The 11,917-nt window shown below is 39.8% G+C and overlaps 1 protein-coding gene across 10 annotated transcripts in view; it reads right to left on the bottom strand.

Moving 5' to 3' along the window:
• The window catches only part of kcnj14 (potassium inwardly rectifying channel subfamily J member 14), a 38,494-nt gene that overhangs the window by 2,517 nt on the left and 24,060 nt on the right, over positions 1-11,917 (bottom strand). For 3 of the 10 annotated variants that reach the window (XM_044033526.1, XM_044033525.1, XM_044033530.1), the window contains 3 exons: positions 4,651-4,762; positions 1,326-4,496; positions 67-384 (listed from right to left, as the gene is read on the bottom strand). In XM_044033526.1, coding sequence (XP_043889461.1) covers positions 67-384; positions 1,326-2,384 — 1,377 coding nt within the window. In that variant the 5' untranslated portion in view covers positions 2,385-4,496; positions 4,651-4,762. Of the gene's footprint in view, positions 1-66; positions 385-1,325; positions 4,497-4,650; positions 4,763-9,439; positions 9,642-11,917 lie in introns of those variants that run through there. The other 7 variants (XM_044033533.1, XM_044033534.1, XM_044033529.1 and 4 more) reach the window with 7 other exon arrangements.

Below are 11,917 nucleotides of genomic sequence, written 5' to 3'. Positions count from 1 at the left end.
ATGTTTTTTTAAAAATAATTTTAGATTAAGCATGAAGGGAAGTTAACGATACGTATCATGTCGAACCTGGTAGCAGTCTTTACTCTCGAAGAGCACAGGTTCAAAGCGATGTCCCCAAAGGATTTCTGAAGCCAGATAGGAGCTACGGCACTGTGTGGTCATGGCTGTGGCTTCCACCATTCCCTCGAGTATGACCACTATCTCCAACTCCGAGTCACTCTCAAGTGTCTTTTGGTCCATTTCAAAGAACGGTGACTCATCGTTGATTTCATGGACAACTGTAACAGGTGATACTAAGAAGATGCGATCGGTGCCAGTGTCAAAACCCACGTTGATGTCTTCATTGTCCAGTGGAAGGAACTCTCCCTCTGGTGTAACCCTAGGCTAAGAACATTTTGGGAGTAGAAAGTTAGTGTATATTATTTCCGATATAAAATGAACAAAAGCCAAAGCCAGGACATAATCAAGCACAAAGTACCATAACAATGTGTAAAATTAAGCTGCTTTTGTCACAATAAAGGGGAGGAATGGGTATATTCTGTCACCTTGAACACCATATTGTATGTGGGCACTTTAAATAAATGTAACACCCTTTCATCAGGTGGCCTACATTGAAAATTAAAGTTCTTACCCTGACCCAAAAGCTTAGTATTTGGTGATTATATTGAGCTGAATTTGACATTGACTTTAGTCATGCTACCAATGCATAGGCTTATCACTCACCCAGCCCTTATTGTTTGACAATATCCATTTCCAGCATTAAGAATTGTATTACTTTGATCCTCGTAAACTTAATCCCATCTGCCCTGTATGAACTTTGATATGGTCATGCTATTAAGAGATACACAATTGTCTCAGTGTTCCAGCCTCCATGTTACACACATTTACCTAAAACGTAAATATGTTTAAGGCCACCCACAGAAGACCAGACAGTGGAGTAACCACACAGATACATACTATATAATCACACAGGGGAAAATGAGATGGCAAAGGACAATAGTTCTCAGTTAAAGAATTGTGGGCAAGTTAATCCATGGTAAATCTTCCTAACCCCTGAGGGAAAATAAAACAAGCTCTCATTAACTGTGGTTCACAGAATACAGGCCAGATGGTCTCAGCGCTCTCTCTCTCTCTCTCTACTGCAACCTTTTTGCTTTGCTGCTCTCTCTCACAATAGCAACCCCTTTATTTGTTTATTTCTCATTATTTTAACCGCAAAAGATGATTCCTATGACATTTAAGTCCATCTCTGTAATCATTGTCATTCTTTCTGAAATCATAATTCTTTTTTCATCATGGTCATTATATAACTTCCATCCACTTACCTTGAGTAGTTGTGCTCTGACATGTGCCTCTACCAGGTGACTCTTGCGAAGATTTCCAACTCTCCACATCATGCACAATTTCCCATCTCGTACTGCCACTACAGCTTTTTCACTGAATACCAGTGTTTCGTTGCGCTTCTTAGGCTTGGCAATCTTTGCCATGACTGCCCCGATGATGAAGGCATCAATAATGCAGCCCACAATGCACTGCAAGACGACTGCCACCACCGCCTGAGGGCATTCTTCGGTCACACTTCTAAATCCGTAACCGATGGATGTCTGGGTCTCCAAGGATAACAGAAAGGCCGCCATGAAGCTGTTCACCTGGAGAAAGCATGGCTCCTCAACAACTGACTCTCTATCAGACTCTCCTCCAGAACTGGCCTCTCCTGATCTCAGAGAGGAACCTGAACTGGGGGCAAGCCGAATGGAGAAGTCCCCATGCATGGAGGCAATGAGCCAGAAGGCAAATCCAAAGAGCAGCCAGGAGAGAATGAAGGAGAGGGTGAAGATGACAAGCATCCAACGCCAACGGATGTCCACGCAGGTGGTGAAGAGGTCGCTGAGGTACCGCTGGCCCCTCTCGCTCATGTTGACGAAGGTGACGTTGCAGCGTCCGTCCTTGCCCACAAAGCGCTGTCGAGGCCGGCGGCTTGAGCGCCTGGTGCGTCGGCGGCTGGTAGTGGAAAAAGAGAGCGAATCCTGCTCTGAGGACGAAAGGCCTTCCTCCCTTCCTCCTCTACTAGTGCCTTTTCCACTCCTTAGCCCTGAGCACTTTCCTCCTGCTCTCACCCCGCCTTCTCCTCCTTCTACTCTCCCAACTGAATCTCCATTGGCGTTCTGCCTCCGTGCATTGTTGGAGTTGCTCTGAAGAGGTAGAGCTTTGCCATTGAGGGCATGGGTCGGGGAGGGACTGGTCGGGGTCCCTGACCCTGTTGGGCTCCCCCCTGCCTTAGCCGTATCTGCAGCACTCTGTGCTAGCCTCATGACCTCCTCTTCCTCCACTGGCCCATCCACCACAGCACTGATGCGACGCTTGACACGCGCCGCACCCATCATGTTCTATAAAGTCTCTCCTCCTTTATAGAGAAGTTTCTCTGTATTCCTCAGTGAGTATTGATTATTACTGTTGATGTGGTAATCGAGCAGCTTGATATATCCAGTGCAGTCAAGTGTGGTCACTAACAAAAGAATCAGTCTTTAAGTCCTTAATAAACAGTTGTAAGTCCATGGTGACAAATGATAACTCAGAGTACAATCCGGCCAAGGACATTGATTAGTCACATGTTCAGGTTTCTTTTTTGCATACTGTAATACTGTTTCTTAGTACAGTATTTCAATTTAGTAACAGATACATCAGCAAACAAAGTGGGCTGTGTTGAAGTAGATCCACAGGTGCATTCATTAACAAATCAGTTGAATCATACTCACTGAAGTAATGGAACTGACCTGAAAAGAAAGATGTCAACAGAAGCTAAAAGAATTCATTTCTGCAACCTCCAGTTTGCAAGAATTGATTTGACAAGCACGGTTGGGGCTGGGTTGAGCTCAACAGTAGCGGATGAGCATGCAGGATTGGTTCAATTCAGGTCATTAAACAGGGAAACCCAGAGCAGGAAAACATTTATAAAAGCAATAAACTACCATAAGTGGGTTGGAGTAATTGGGATGGAGACGTTTTAAAGATTTACATCTCATTATGGGGTACATTTTATAATACTGTGATAAAAATTCAAATCAGGCAAACAGAACAGAAGTCCAATTTAACCTCAAACAGGAGGATACAGTAAAATTATTCATGCAGTCAAAGAAAAAAAGCAAGAAAGAACATGCCAATTCTTACAATCCAAGTTCTCCTCAATTTCACAAACCTTGGTATAGACATGAGGAAACAAAGAATGTTGCACTTTCAGAAAATGTGATTCCTGCAGACATTCATCAACCACTATATTTGTAAATGTCTTGGATAAAGGACTGACTATAATACCGTAATCTTTTAAGCATATCCATGTAGCATATGTGTTTCAGCTGACTAGAATTCTGCAGGTCTCCCATGCATTGTCTCCACTGGTAAGAGCAAAAAGAGATCCACCATGATTTGTTTGCCATCACCTGTCATGTCACTGCTTTAGCACTTCCCAAGGGTATGCATGCATGTTTGATGGCCATTGTCAATTTAGTAAAGACTTGCTTTGGTTACTGACTATTACATGGATATAACAGACATACCTCTTTACATCTCAGCATTTTGCCTGAGAATTCACCTACACTTGACAAAAGACAAGAAGAGAAAAAAACAAAAGAGAGAGATTACTTTGATCCATTTCTGCCATTACTCGCATATCTCTGACAGCCTTAAGAAGAAGACTTATATGGAAGAAAAAGGTAAGTATACAGTTCACCTGTAGAAGTATTCTAACGTTTCTGGAGGTCTGGAACCATGGTTTGTAGATCAGATATATGCCAAGGAAGAAGAGGAGGTGAGAACTAAAGTTGGTGACAGTATAACTGGGTTTTTGGATTGTTGTCTCCTACTCAGCATCACTGTTTGAACCAGATCACAAATACCGGAACATGAGAGAGAGTTTCAGCAAAGACCATAGATGATTATCATTTGCTGATGCTGTGAAAAGTGAGTACACGTGCATCACAGATGGATTAAGTGTAAATGGAGCAAAAAGCTATGTGGTAATACATGTGGCAATGAGAAAAATATGCTAGTGTTGATATTTACCTTGTCCAACCATTTCCAGAGAACTACTAATGAATCGTGAGTATCCACATCCAGTCTCTTTGGAACACTGGACTAAATCAAGCTCTCAACACTCAAATGTGGCAAGCACAAAACTGAACAAAAATCCAACAAGAGCTACAGCTATAACAGCACAAATATGGAGGAAATATTTTCAATCAACCACTAACAGCTAGGTAGACTAAAGTCTACAACAAATGGAAACGAGGAAAGAGATACCTCCTGAAGTCAGAAGTAACATATGGGTTCATCTTCATGTGTGTGTTGACTTTCCTTTCTTACACATGTTGAGTAAAACATGCAGCTTCATTGATTTGGGGGTGAAGAATCACAGTAAAAGACAGCAAGAAAGATTTCTGGTTGTTCCGTTCCCTTTGTGGAGTTGTCTGTTTTGTACTTCCTTCCTTTTGTATTTCAGTCTTAGAAAGAAACAGGAACAAACAAAGAATAAAAATTAAAAGGTATTTAATTAAAGATAAGTTACACATCTTGTTCACCCAGTGACTGAAAACAAATACGATCAAATCAAGAGGAGTCTATAAATATCTAAATGGATGGAGATCAGAAACATACTGTTGATGATGTGTCTCTTTGGTTCCAGTGTGTGGTCAGTCTTCATTTGTAGAAGCAAATTCTCGAGGTGAAGGTGAAACTTCACTGAGTTGTACCTGCACATCCATGAATCCTGCAGAGGGAAAGAGACAATAACAATTCAGTCAATTTTCATACATTTACGAGATACTTTAAAGCGTGACACTTAATGCTGTAGGCAACTATTGGAAGTCAGCAGAGCAGTGTCTAGAGTTGCTAATGTTGCTAAATTAATGGTGAAGTGATGTCAATCAAAGTTGGGTGCACTTTGTCTGACAGGAAACACTGGCAACCACAAGCATGGTCTTATCCAAGATCTCGGCTTGGATGGTGTAGTGTTTGAGCTAAATGCTCACTAAAGTGTGATATGATCAGCAGCTAGCGCCTGTGTTGGAATATTTACATCATATGATTTGATGGGATATGATAGGAATCCTGTGCTGTTCTGCCAAATAAAGCCCATGTTGTCATCGCCTTTTCCACACTTTGTGCAAGAGATCTGATAGTTTTGAGATGGAAACAACAAGCTTCTCCATATTTCTTCCTTTAAATCAGAGATTTCTTCAAATTTGAGGTAATAAAGTACACACTACAGGCACCTCTTTGTAATGAGTGAAGTGGTCGTGTAGTGTTTTTTTTTCCAGTCTTTCTTGTGTTTGTTTTTCTTATTTTGTGTAATTCATGTGGAATTTGATTATCTGATTTTATCCCCTTTATGCTTTACATTTATGTACTCCGTACATTGCAATACAGTTTATGGGTGGAACAGTGAGAATGGGTAAGGGAAGTGTAATTCGTCAACATGCTTGATTAACAATTGCTTTATATTCATGTATGTATTTATTTATATTTTGTGTCTGATACTGATATCAGTCATTTACGAACGTATGACGCTGTTAACAAAACATTTGTGCTGAGTCATTTCAAACACATAATTCACCAACTGTGTAACAAATATTGTTCTCCCAAAAAGAAGAAATAAACAGCCCAAACATGACTCAGCTAAAATCCTTTTGCTGATCTTTATTTACATTTTTACAATCTATGCATAGTGAAGCATACAATATATAATATTTTTAGATTGTATCTAAATATTTATCCGTCCGATATCTGATCTAGTGATTTAGACCAGTATCGGACTGATACCGATACTGAACGACACTGATCCCTAATATTTATGGGAGGTGAATAGCTGACCTGTCATCAAGTATGCCTACTTTGAACTGCATATGCATACTTTCTCTTTAGGATAAACCTGAATATAAGAAGTTAAGAGGCATTGAAGCTCAAAAGGAGGACTGAAACAAACTGTATTTGTTGGGGTGAAGAAGAAGAAGTATGTCTTGCTGTGGAGATGGTGTGGATTACAGCTGCACTTGTAACTCTGGTAATCTCACTGATGGCTTTGTTAACCCCCCAGGAGGGTTTATATAAGAGGCACAACTGTTGTAGAAAATGCCAAGAATATTTTGAAACACATGGGGAGGATATATTATATCATGGCTTACACAAGGTTTAGGGGCGAGCACAGGCACAAAAACACGAGAGACAGATTCTGCCAGCCTCGTGTTCGTCAAAGTTCAGTTACTGAACAAATGTGTGAGAAGGCAGTCCTGACCTTGATGCCTCTACTGTAGAACCTGCCAACACTCTCAGCTCAGCTATCTTAGCGATTGGGCTGAAGTGTCACAGGAGAACTTGCAACAGCAGCTAGAGAAGGTGATGAGGGAAGTACTGTGTGTGTGTGTGTGTGTGTGTGTGTGTGTGTGTGCACAATGTGAGAGTCCACGTGTTGCCCAACCTTATCGTGGCGAGGTGAAAAATATCTCAAATGACTCCAGCTACAAGAACATCGACAAAGGAGAGTATGGGAGAAAAGTGTTAACGTGAAGCTAATAGTGTATACCTTCCATATATGATGAAGGCAGAGAGATAGGAGCGATTTGGCTGATGTTTGTGGGTCCTTTACACAAACATGAGCCTCTAATATTCCTATTCAGCCCTGTAAACTACACACACACGCATAAATGTGCGGTCATGAGAATATGTGAACAGCTTCTTTCGTTAGACTGCCATTTATGACTGGATAAACAAGTTTGTGTTACTTTTTTAAATTGCTTACTTCCCACACACTTAAGTCCATTGAGAAAATCAGATGTTTGAATCATGTCACATTGGAGTTGTCGGTCCTCCATCAGAAAGTTTAAGTGATATTGCTGCCTATTTTTGTAAACTATGATCCCATTGAGAGGAAAAGTACAGCACATATGAGTGGACACCAATGCGACTGACAGCTGGTATCGTCCAATAGGAGCCTGGTTGCAGATAACACCCCTGGTTGCAAAATATCAGCATGCAATTCTGGAAGCTTGAAAACAGGGTTCCAGATTCTTAGGAGCAATGTCCTAATAACGTGTTGCCTCTTGCTACTATGTGGCACTTTTTACACTTGCATCTCACAAGTAAAGTAGGTCAGCATCCATGTATTCATTTCTCCCTATTTAACCTCACCTGACCCCTTTTCATCCAGATTATCTGACCCTATTAAAGGGTGTATATGCCAAGATTACACTTGTGGGGAATTTGATTTCAGAGTCATTGAAAATGTAACTGAATAAACTGCATTCTTCATTTTGTTCCATCACTCTCTTTGCCTCCTCTGTGGCTTGTGATCTGCCCTATTTCCTGTCCTTACATTGCAAACACAGCAATGTAACATAATACTCCCAATCTATCTTTCTCTAGAAAGAGCTGCATTGGTCATTAATGGTTTGATGGTCAGACGTTGCATTAATGTTGTGGGTATAACGTACAAAACCTGTGAAGCTCTACGTTCCAAAGCCACAATGCAAGCATGGAGCCATCGATACTTGTTACTGATCGGTGGAGGTTAGAAACAAGGGCGCACACTAGTTGTTTCTCTCACTCTCTTTCTCTCAGTGTTATGGGCTATTTATCACTGCTTTTCAGTCTCTTACTTGCAGTCATTAAGTTTTATTTATTCCACAAGGCAGATAATAATTGTGTTACTGCACAAACTGTTATAGCACAGACTGAGAGTGAAACAGTCACATTACCACACTGCAGTGACCTGGCAGCTTGTTTTTAGCTTGTTAAATCAATAGAACTCCAGTGAAGTGTTGATCGGGTGTCATCATTCATATGTTATAATGACTGCAGCTGCTGACATAACAGTAATGGTAATGGATGTTGTATCATTGGGGCTCCAAACTAACCAAAATAAATGTATTCTCTAGGTGAGTGATTAAAAAGTAATAATCAATTACAGTAGTTATTGGTCCATAAAATTATTCATAAAATATCAGTTATTGTTTCCCAAACCTCAAAAAGACAGCATCATCAAATGTCTTTGTTTTTTTCCACAAACCAAAAATATTCAGTTTACTGTGTTAGAAAAGCAAATAAACTAGAAAACATTCACATTTAAGAAGCTAAAATTAGAGAATTTGTTTCACTTTCATTTATTTATAAGCCTTCCACACAATTAATGAATTATAAAACTAGTTGGTAGTAAATTACGTAGTCGTTAGTATTGAAATTAGCATATATCTCAAAAGCATTTCAGTTTTAATGTGGAGGATAAAGTGGTAGATGATGAATTAATGGATGAATTAACAAATGAATGAATGGATGGTTTCTGATTAATGTATGTTTAATTATTAGGCCATAATATTTCTGCCCATTTAATATGAACAGAAAATGTGTTTGGCAGTTTATTTTGCCATATCTCATGATCTTTGTAGAACAGCGGATAGAAACTCCACTGATTTATCATCACACTCCTGTAAGATCAGGATTAATGATGAAGAGTTTAAAAGAATAAATGACACAATGTCCATTAACAGTTCACTTATGAACAACACACACAATATAGGTCAATTTTAAGGTCTTTACATAAACTTAGACACACAAAGTAAAGTGTGGAGTCAGCCTGGCACTGGGCCTCCATAAATCTAAATGAAACTTTCTTTGTGGCTGTGCCTCCCTCAGCTGTGTGCTGTGATCAAGGTCAGTGAGTGATAACGACCAAATGTTAATCTAGAGGGTTAAGAAGGTTTGCACAAAACTGTTAGAACATCACAGACTCCATTTACAAAACACAGAATCCCGACAATCAGATACTGATTAACCCTCAACATTTACACTGTTTCATTTCACCATTTTTATGATAATAATAATAGACCCGGCTGCTCCTTCATGCCATGACTGCACCAGCTGCTTTCATTCAATCTTTCCATGAAAACACACACACAGACACGGCATTTCCACATTTATATGCAGTATCTTCTGGGATACAATTTAAAATAAATTCAAGAAGCTGCAAACAATATCTCAAATATCAGTTTCAACCAGTTTATATCCATAATATGTCATTCACGTATCCAACTTCACCAATGTGCAAGAGTATCCTTGTGGTCAATGCTTCAATCTTTAGTGTATATTGCCATGTGCAAATATCTGTTCAGCACACACTGTATTGATTCAATGGTCACTAAAGTCGACCTACATTAACAGTAGAATTTTTACTCTTCATTCCCTCACAGAAATGAACAATAACAAGACATTTTGAACACACACACACACACACACACACACACACAGAGCAACATTCATTCAAAAATAATAATGTGCAAAACTGATGGAGCTTCCCATGAATTAACCTGCCTTTCCTTGGTAGCTATAGCAACGACCTGCCGGCCATCATAGCTGAATATAATTGATGTTGACAGTTAGAAAAACATTTACTCACCACGTGAGCAGTTTGAATAACTTCCTGCGCAGTGAAATGCCGCCAACACTTTGACAATTTTCATCCCGTTCATTTAGCGCGATGAAACGACTTTTAATTTAAATGGTTGATTCATTTTAAATCACCTAAAGTTACTGCGCGAGCTCTGTCCCGCTCCGGCGGTGCTGTCGTCATCTGTCCGCGAGCGCTCAAGTGGTGGATGAGCGCGCTCCCGTCACCTATGATGTCGGACTGCCACGCACCTCTGCGGACCCACAGTGACCTTGTCATATCACACTGTCCGATTCACTGGTGTTTAATCCACAGTGGGGAAAAAAAATCACTTATCTGCAAACATTGTCTATATTTTCAGTGTTGTCACGTGCTGACCTGCTGAACCACAGCTGTCACTGAAATAAACGAAAAAGTACTGTTTTTAGTCAAAGGTTGAGATTCAAAGTTAACATAAGTGTCCGCCTATAAAACAGTTTTACAAGCAGCAACAGTTCACATAAGGGTAGTATTAAAATGTATGCAAATAAGGGAATGGGAAATAAACTGCATTTTATGACAAATATTATATTATCCCCTTTATCACAGGCAACAGCTTTTGCCAGATTTGACTAAAAGTAATTCTATAATACATATTTACTTTTAGGAAATCATGATGTTATATATTTATAACAATAAACTACAGAGAGAGTGAGAGAGAGAATAGTATACTGTACATACTTTACTATTCTGTCTAGTCTGTACTTACTTAATACTATTAATACTGTCTATACTTTTATAGATTTTTATATATTTATTTCATGTATCGAAATAACATGAGCTGCTTTGAGTGTGTGTGTGTGAGAGAGAGATAGAGAGAGTGAGAGAACTAAAGAAAGAAAGAAAGCAGCAGTGTGTTCCACTTAATCTGATTTAATCTCTGTGAAGTAGCCCAGACAGTGGCCGATGATGTCATATCAGAATGAAGATGGCTGAGGATAAACGGTGAAGAAGTGCCACAGCCACAGTGATCAGCTTCTTGACTTAAGAGTATTCAAACTTGGAACTCAAACCCCTGCACTATTTATAAAATACATCCTCTTATTCAAACCATGCATACAAAAAGACATCTTCATGTTTTGACATGACAATAAACTCAGTTTGTCACAACCCCTGGATTTTCATTCTCACGTTTAGTTGAATATTTATTCAGTTCGGATTTTTGTTGTTTTCTTTTCTTTACCTTGAGTTTTTAGTTTCTTTTTTGTTTCACTTCCTGCTTTATTTTGAAATGTTTCTTACCTTTTTACCCTACAATTGAGTCATGTCTGTTTCTCCAGTTTTTCCATGTTGTTTTTTGGTTTATGTTTCACTCTTTGCATTTCTGCTTTATTAAAGGCTCTTTCATTAAAGATTTTTTGAAATCTGCATTTGACATCCATGACACCGTTGATGTCCAACAGGTTTCACATGCAACTGCGTGACCTTTTGTCATTTTAAATTGCATAAGTGTTTGTGTAAAAACTCTAATTGTAATTGACTTGTGGGAAACAGTGAGGGAGGGGGGAGTGGCTAGTGACAGAGTGACTGACGCAAAGTGACGCAGGAGAGCATGATGTCAGACTCTGAATGATCAGAAAACACATGGAGGTTTACAAAGAACCGAGCAAAAGTGTGCATCAGTGAAGATAAGTCACGTTTGTGAAACCACAATCTTCCTGATGAGAAGGCAACAGAGAGCAAACAGGAACATGCATGTTCTTTATGTTAAACTCACACTATCGCTCACATGTCGTCTCCAGTTTCTCGCTTCCACCAAATTCTCCTATAAAAACATGCTAAACTGTGTTTACAGTGACTGCATCACCACGTGTCATATAAAACATTTGTCTGATTGATTTGATTGTGGTCGAGTGTTGCAGCTGTTGTGGACTAAAACAAACAACGAGAACTATGTGCATCTGGGACAGAACTTTCCCCTTTTACTTGTTTGACTTGTAATGACGCGTAAAACCACCAGCAGCGCTCGTTTCTCGCAGCTCGACGTTGAGCCAACATTTCCACTGTTTAGCTTCGATCACGGGTTATTTTCTTACAGTGGTATTTACAATGAATCATGTAACATACAACAGTCATTTGGAAACATGATGTAGTGCTTTGATTATGAAGTGGCAGCAGGGGGCAGTGCGAGCATGGGGGTTGTCTTCCTTATGATTAAAGCCCACAGGTCATCTAGGTTCAAGCCGTTTTGTTGGCAAACACTAATATAAGTATGAATGCATGTGTTTACATGGGGATGCAATACTGATTCTCTGCCACCAGTGGGCAGATTGAAACAGTCTGCAACCACCAGTGACCCTGCAGTTAAAACAAAGCAGTGCCTCAATTTTAGGGACTTGAAAGTTTTTCTTTGTGGACTGGTGATTAGCCACAAACTGACCAGGGGCAACACACCTGGTTTCTCAGGATCTAATTACAAGCCGGGGTTGAAATTCAGCAGCTGTGCAG

This window comes from Solea senegalensis, linkage group LG9, assembly GCF_019176455.1.
Source record: "Solea senegalensis isolate Sse05_10M linkage group LG9, IFAPA_SoseM_1, whole genome shotgun sequence".
NCBI classification, from domain to species: Eukaryota; Metazoa; Chordata; class Actinopteri; order Pleuronectiformes; family Soleidae; genus Solea; species Solea senegalensis.
This window is presented reverse-complemented; position numbering and strand designations above follow the sequence as displayed.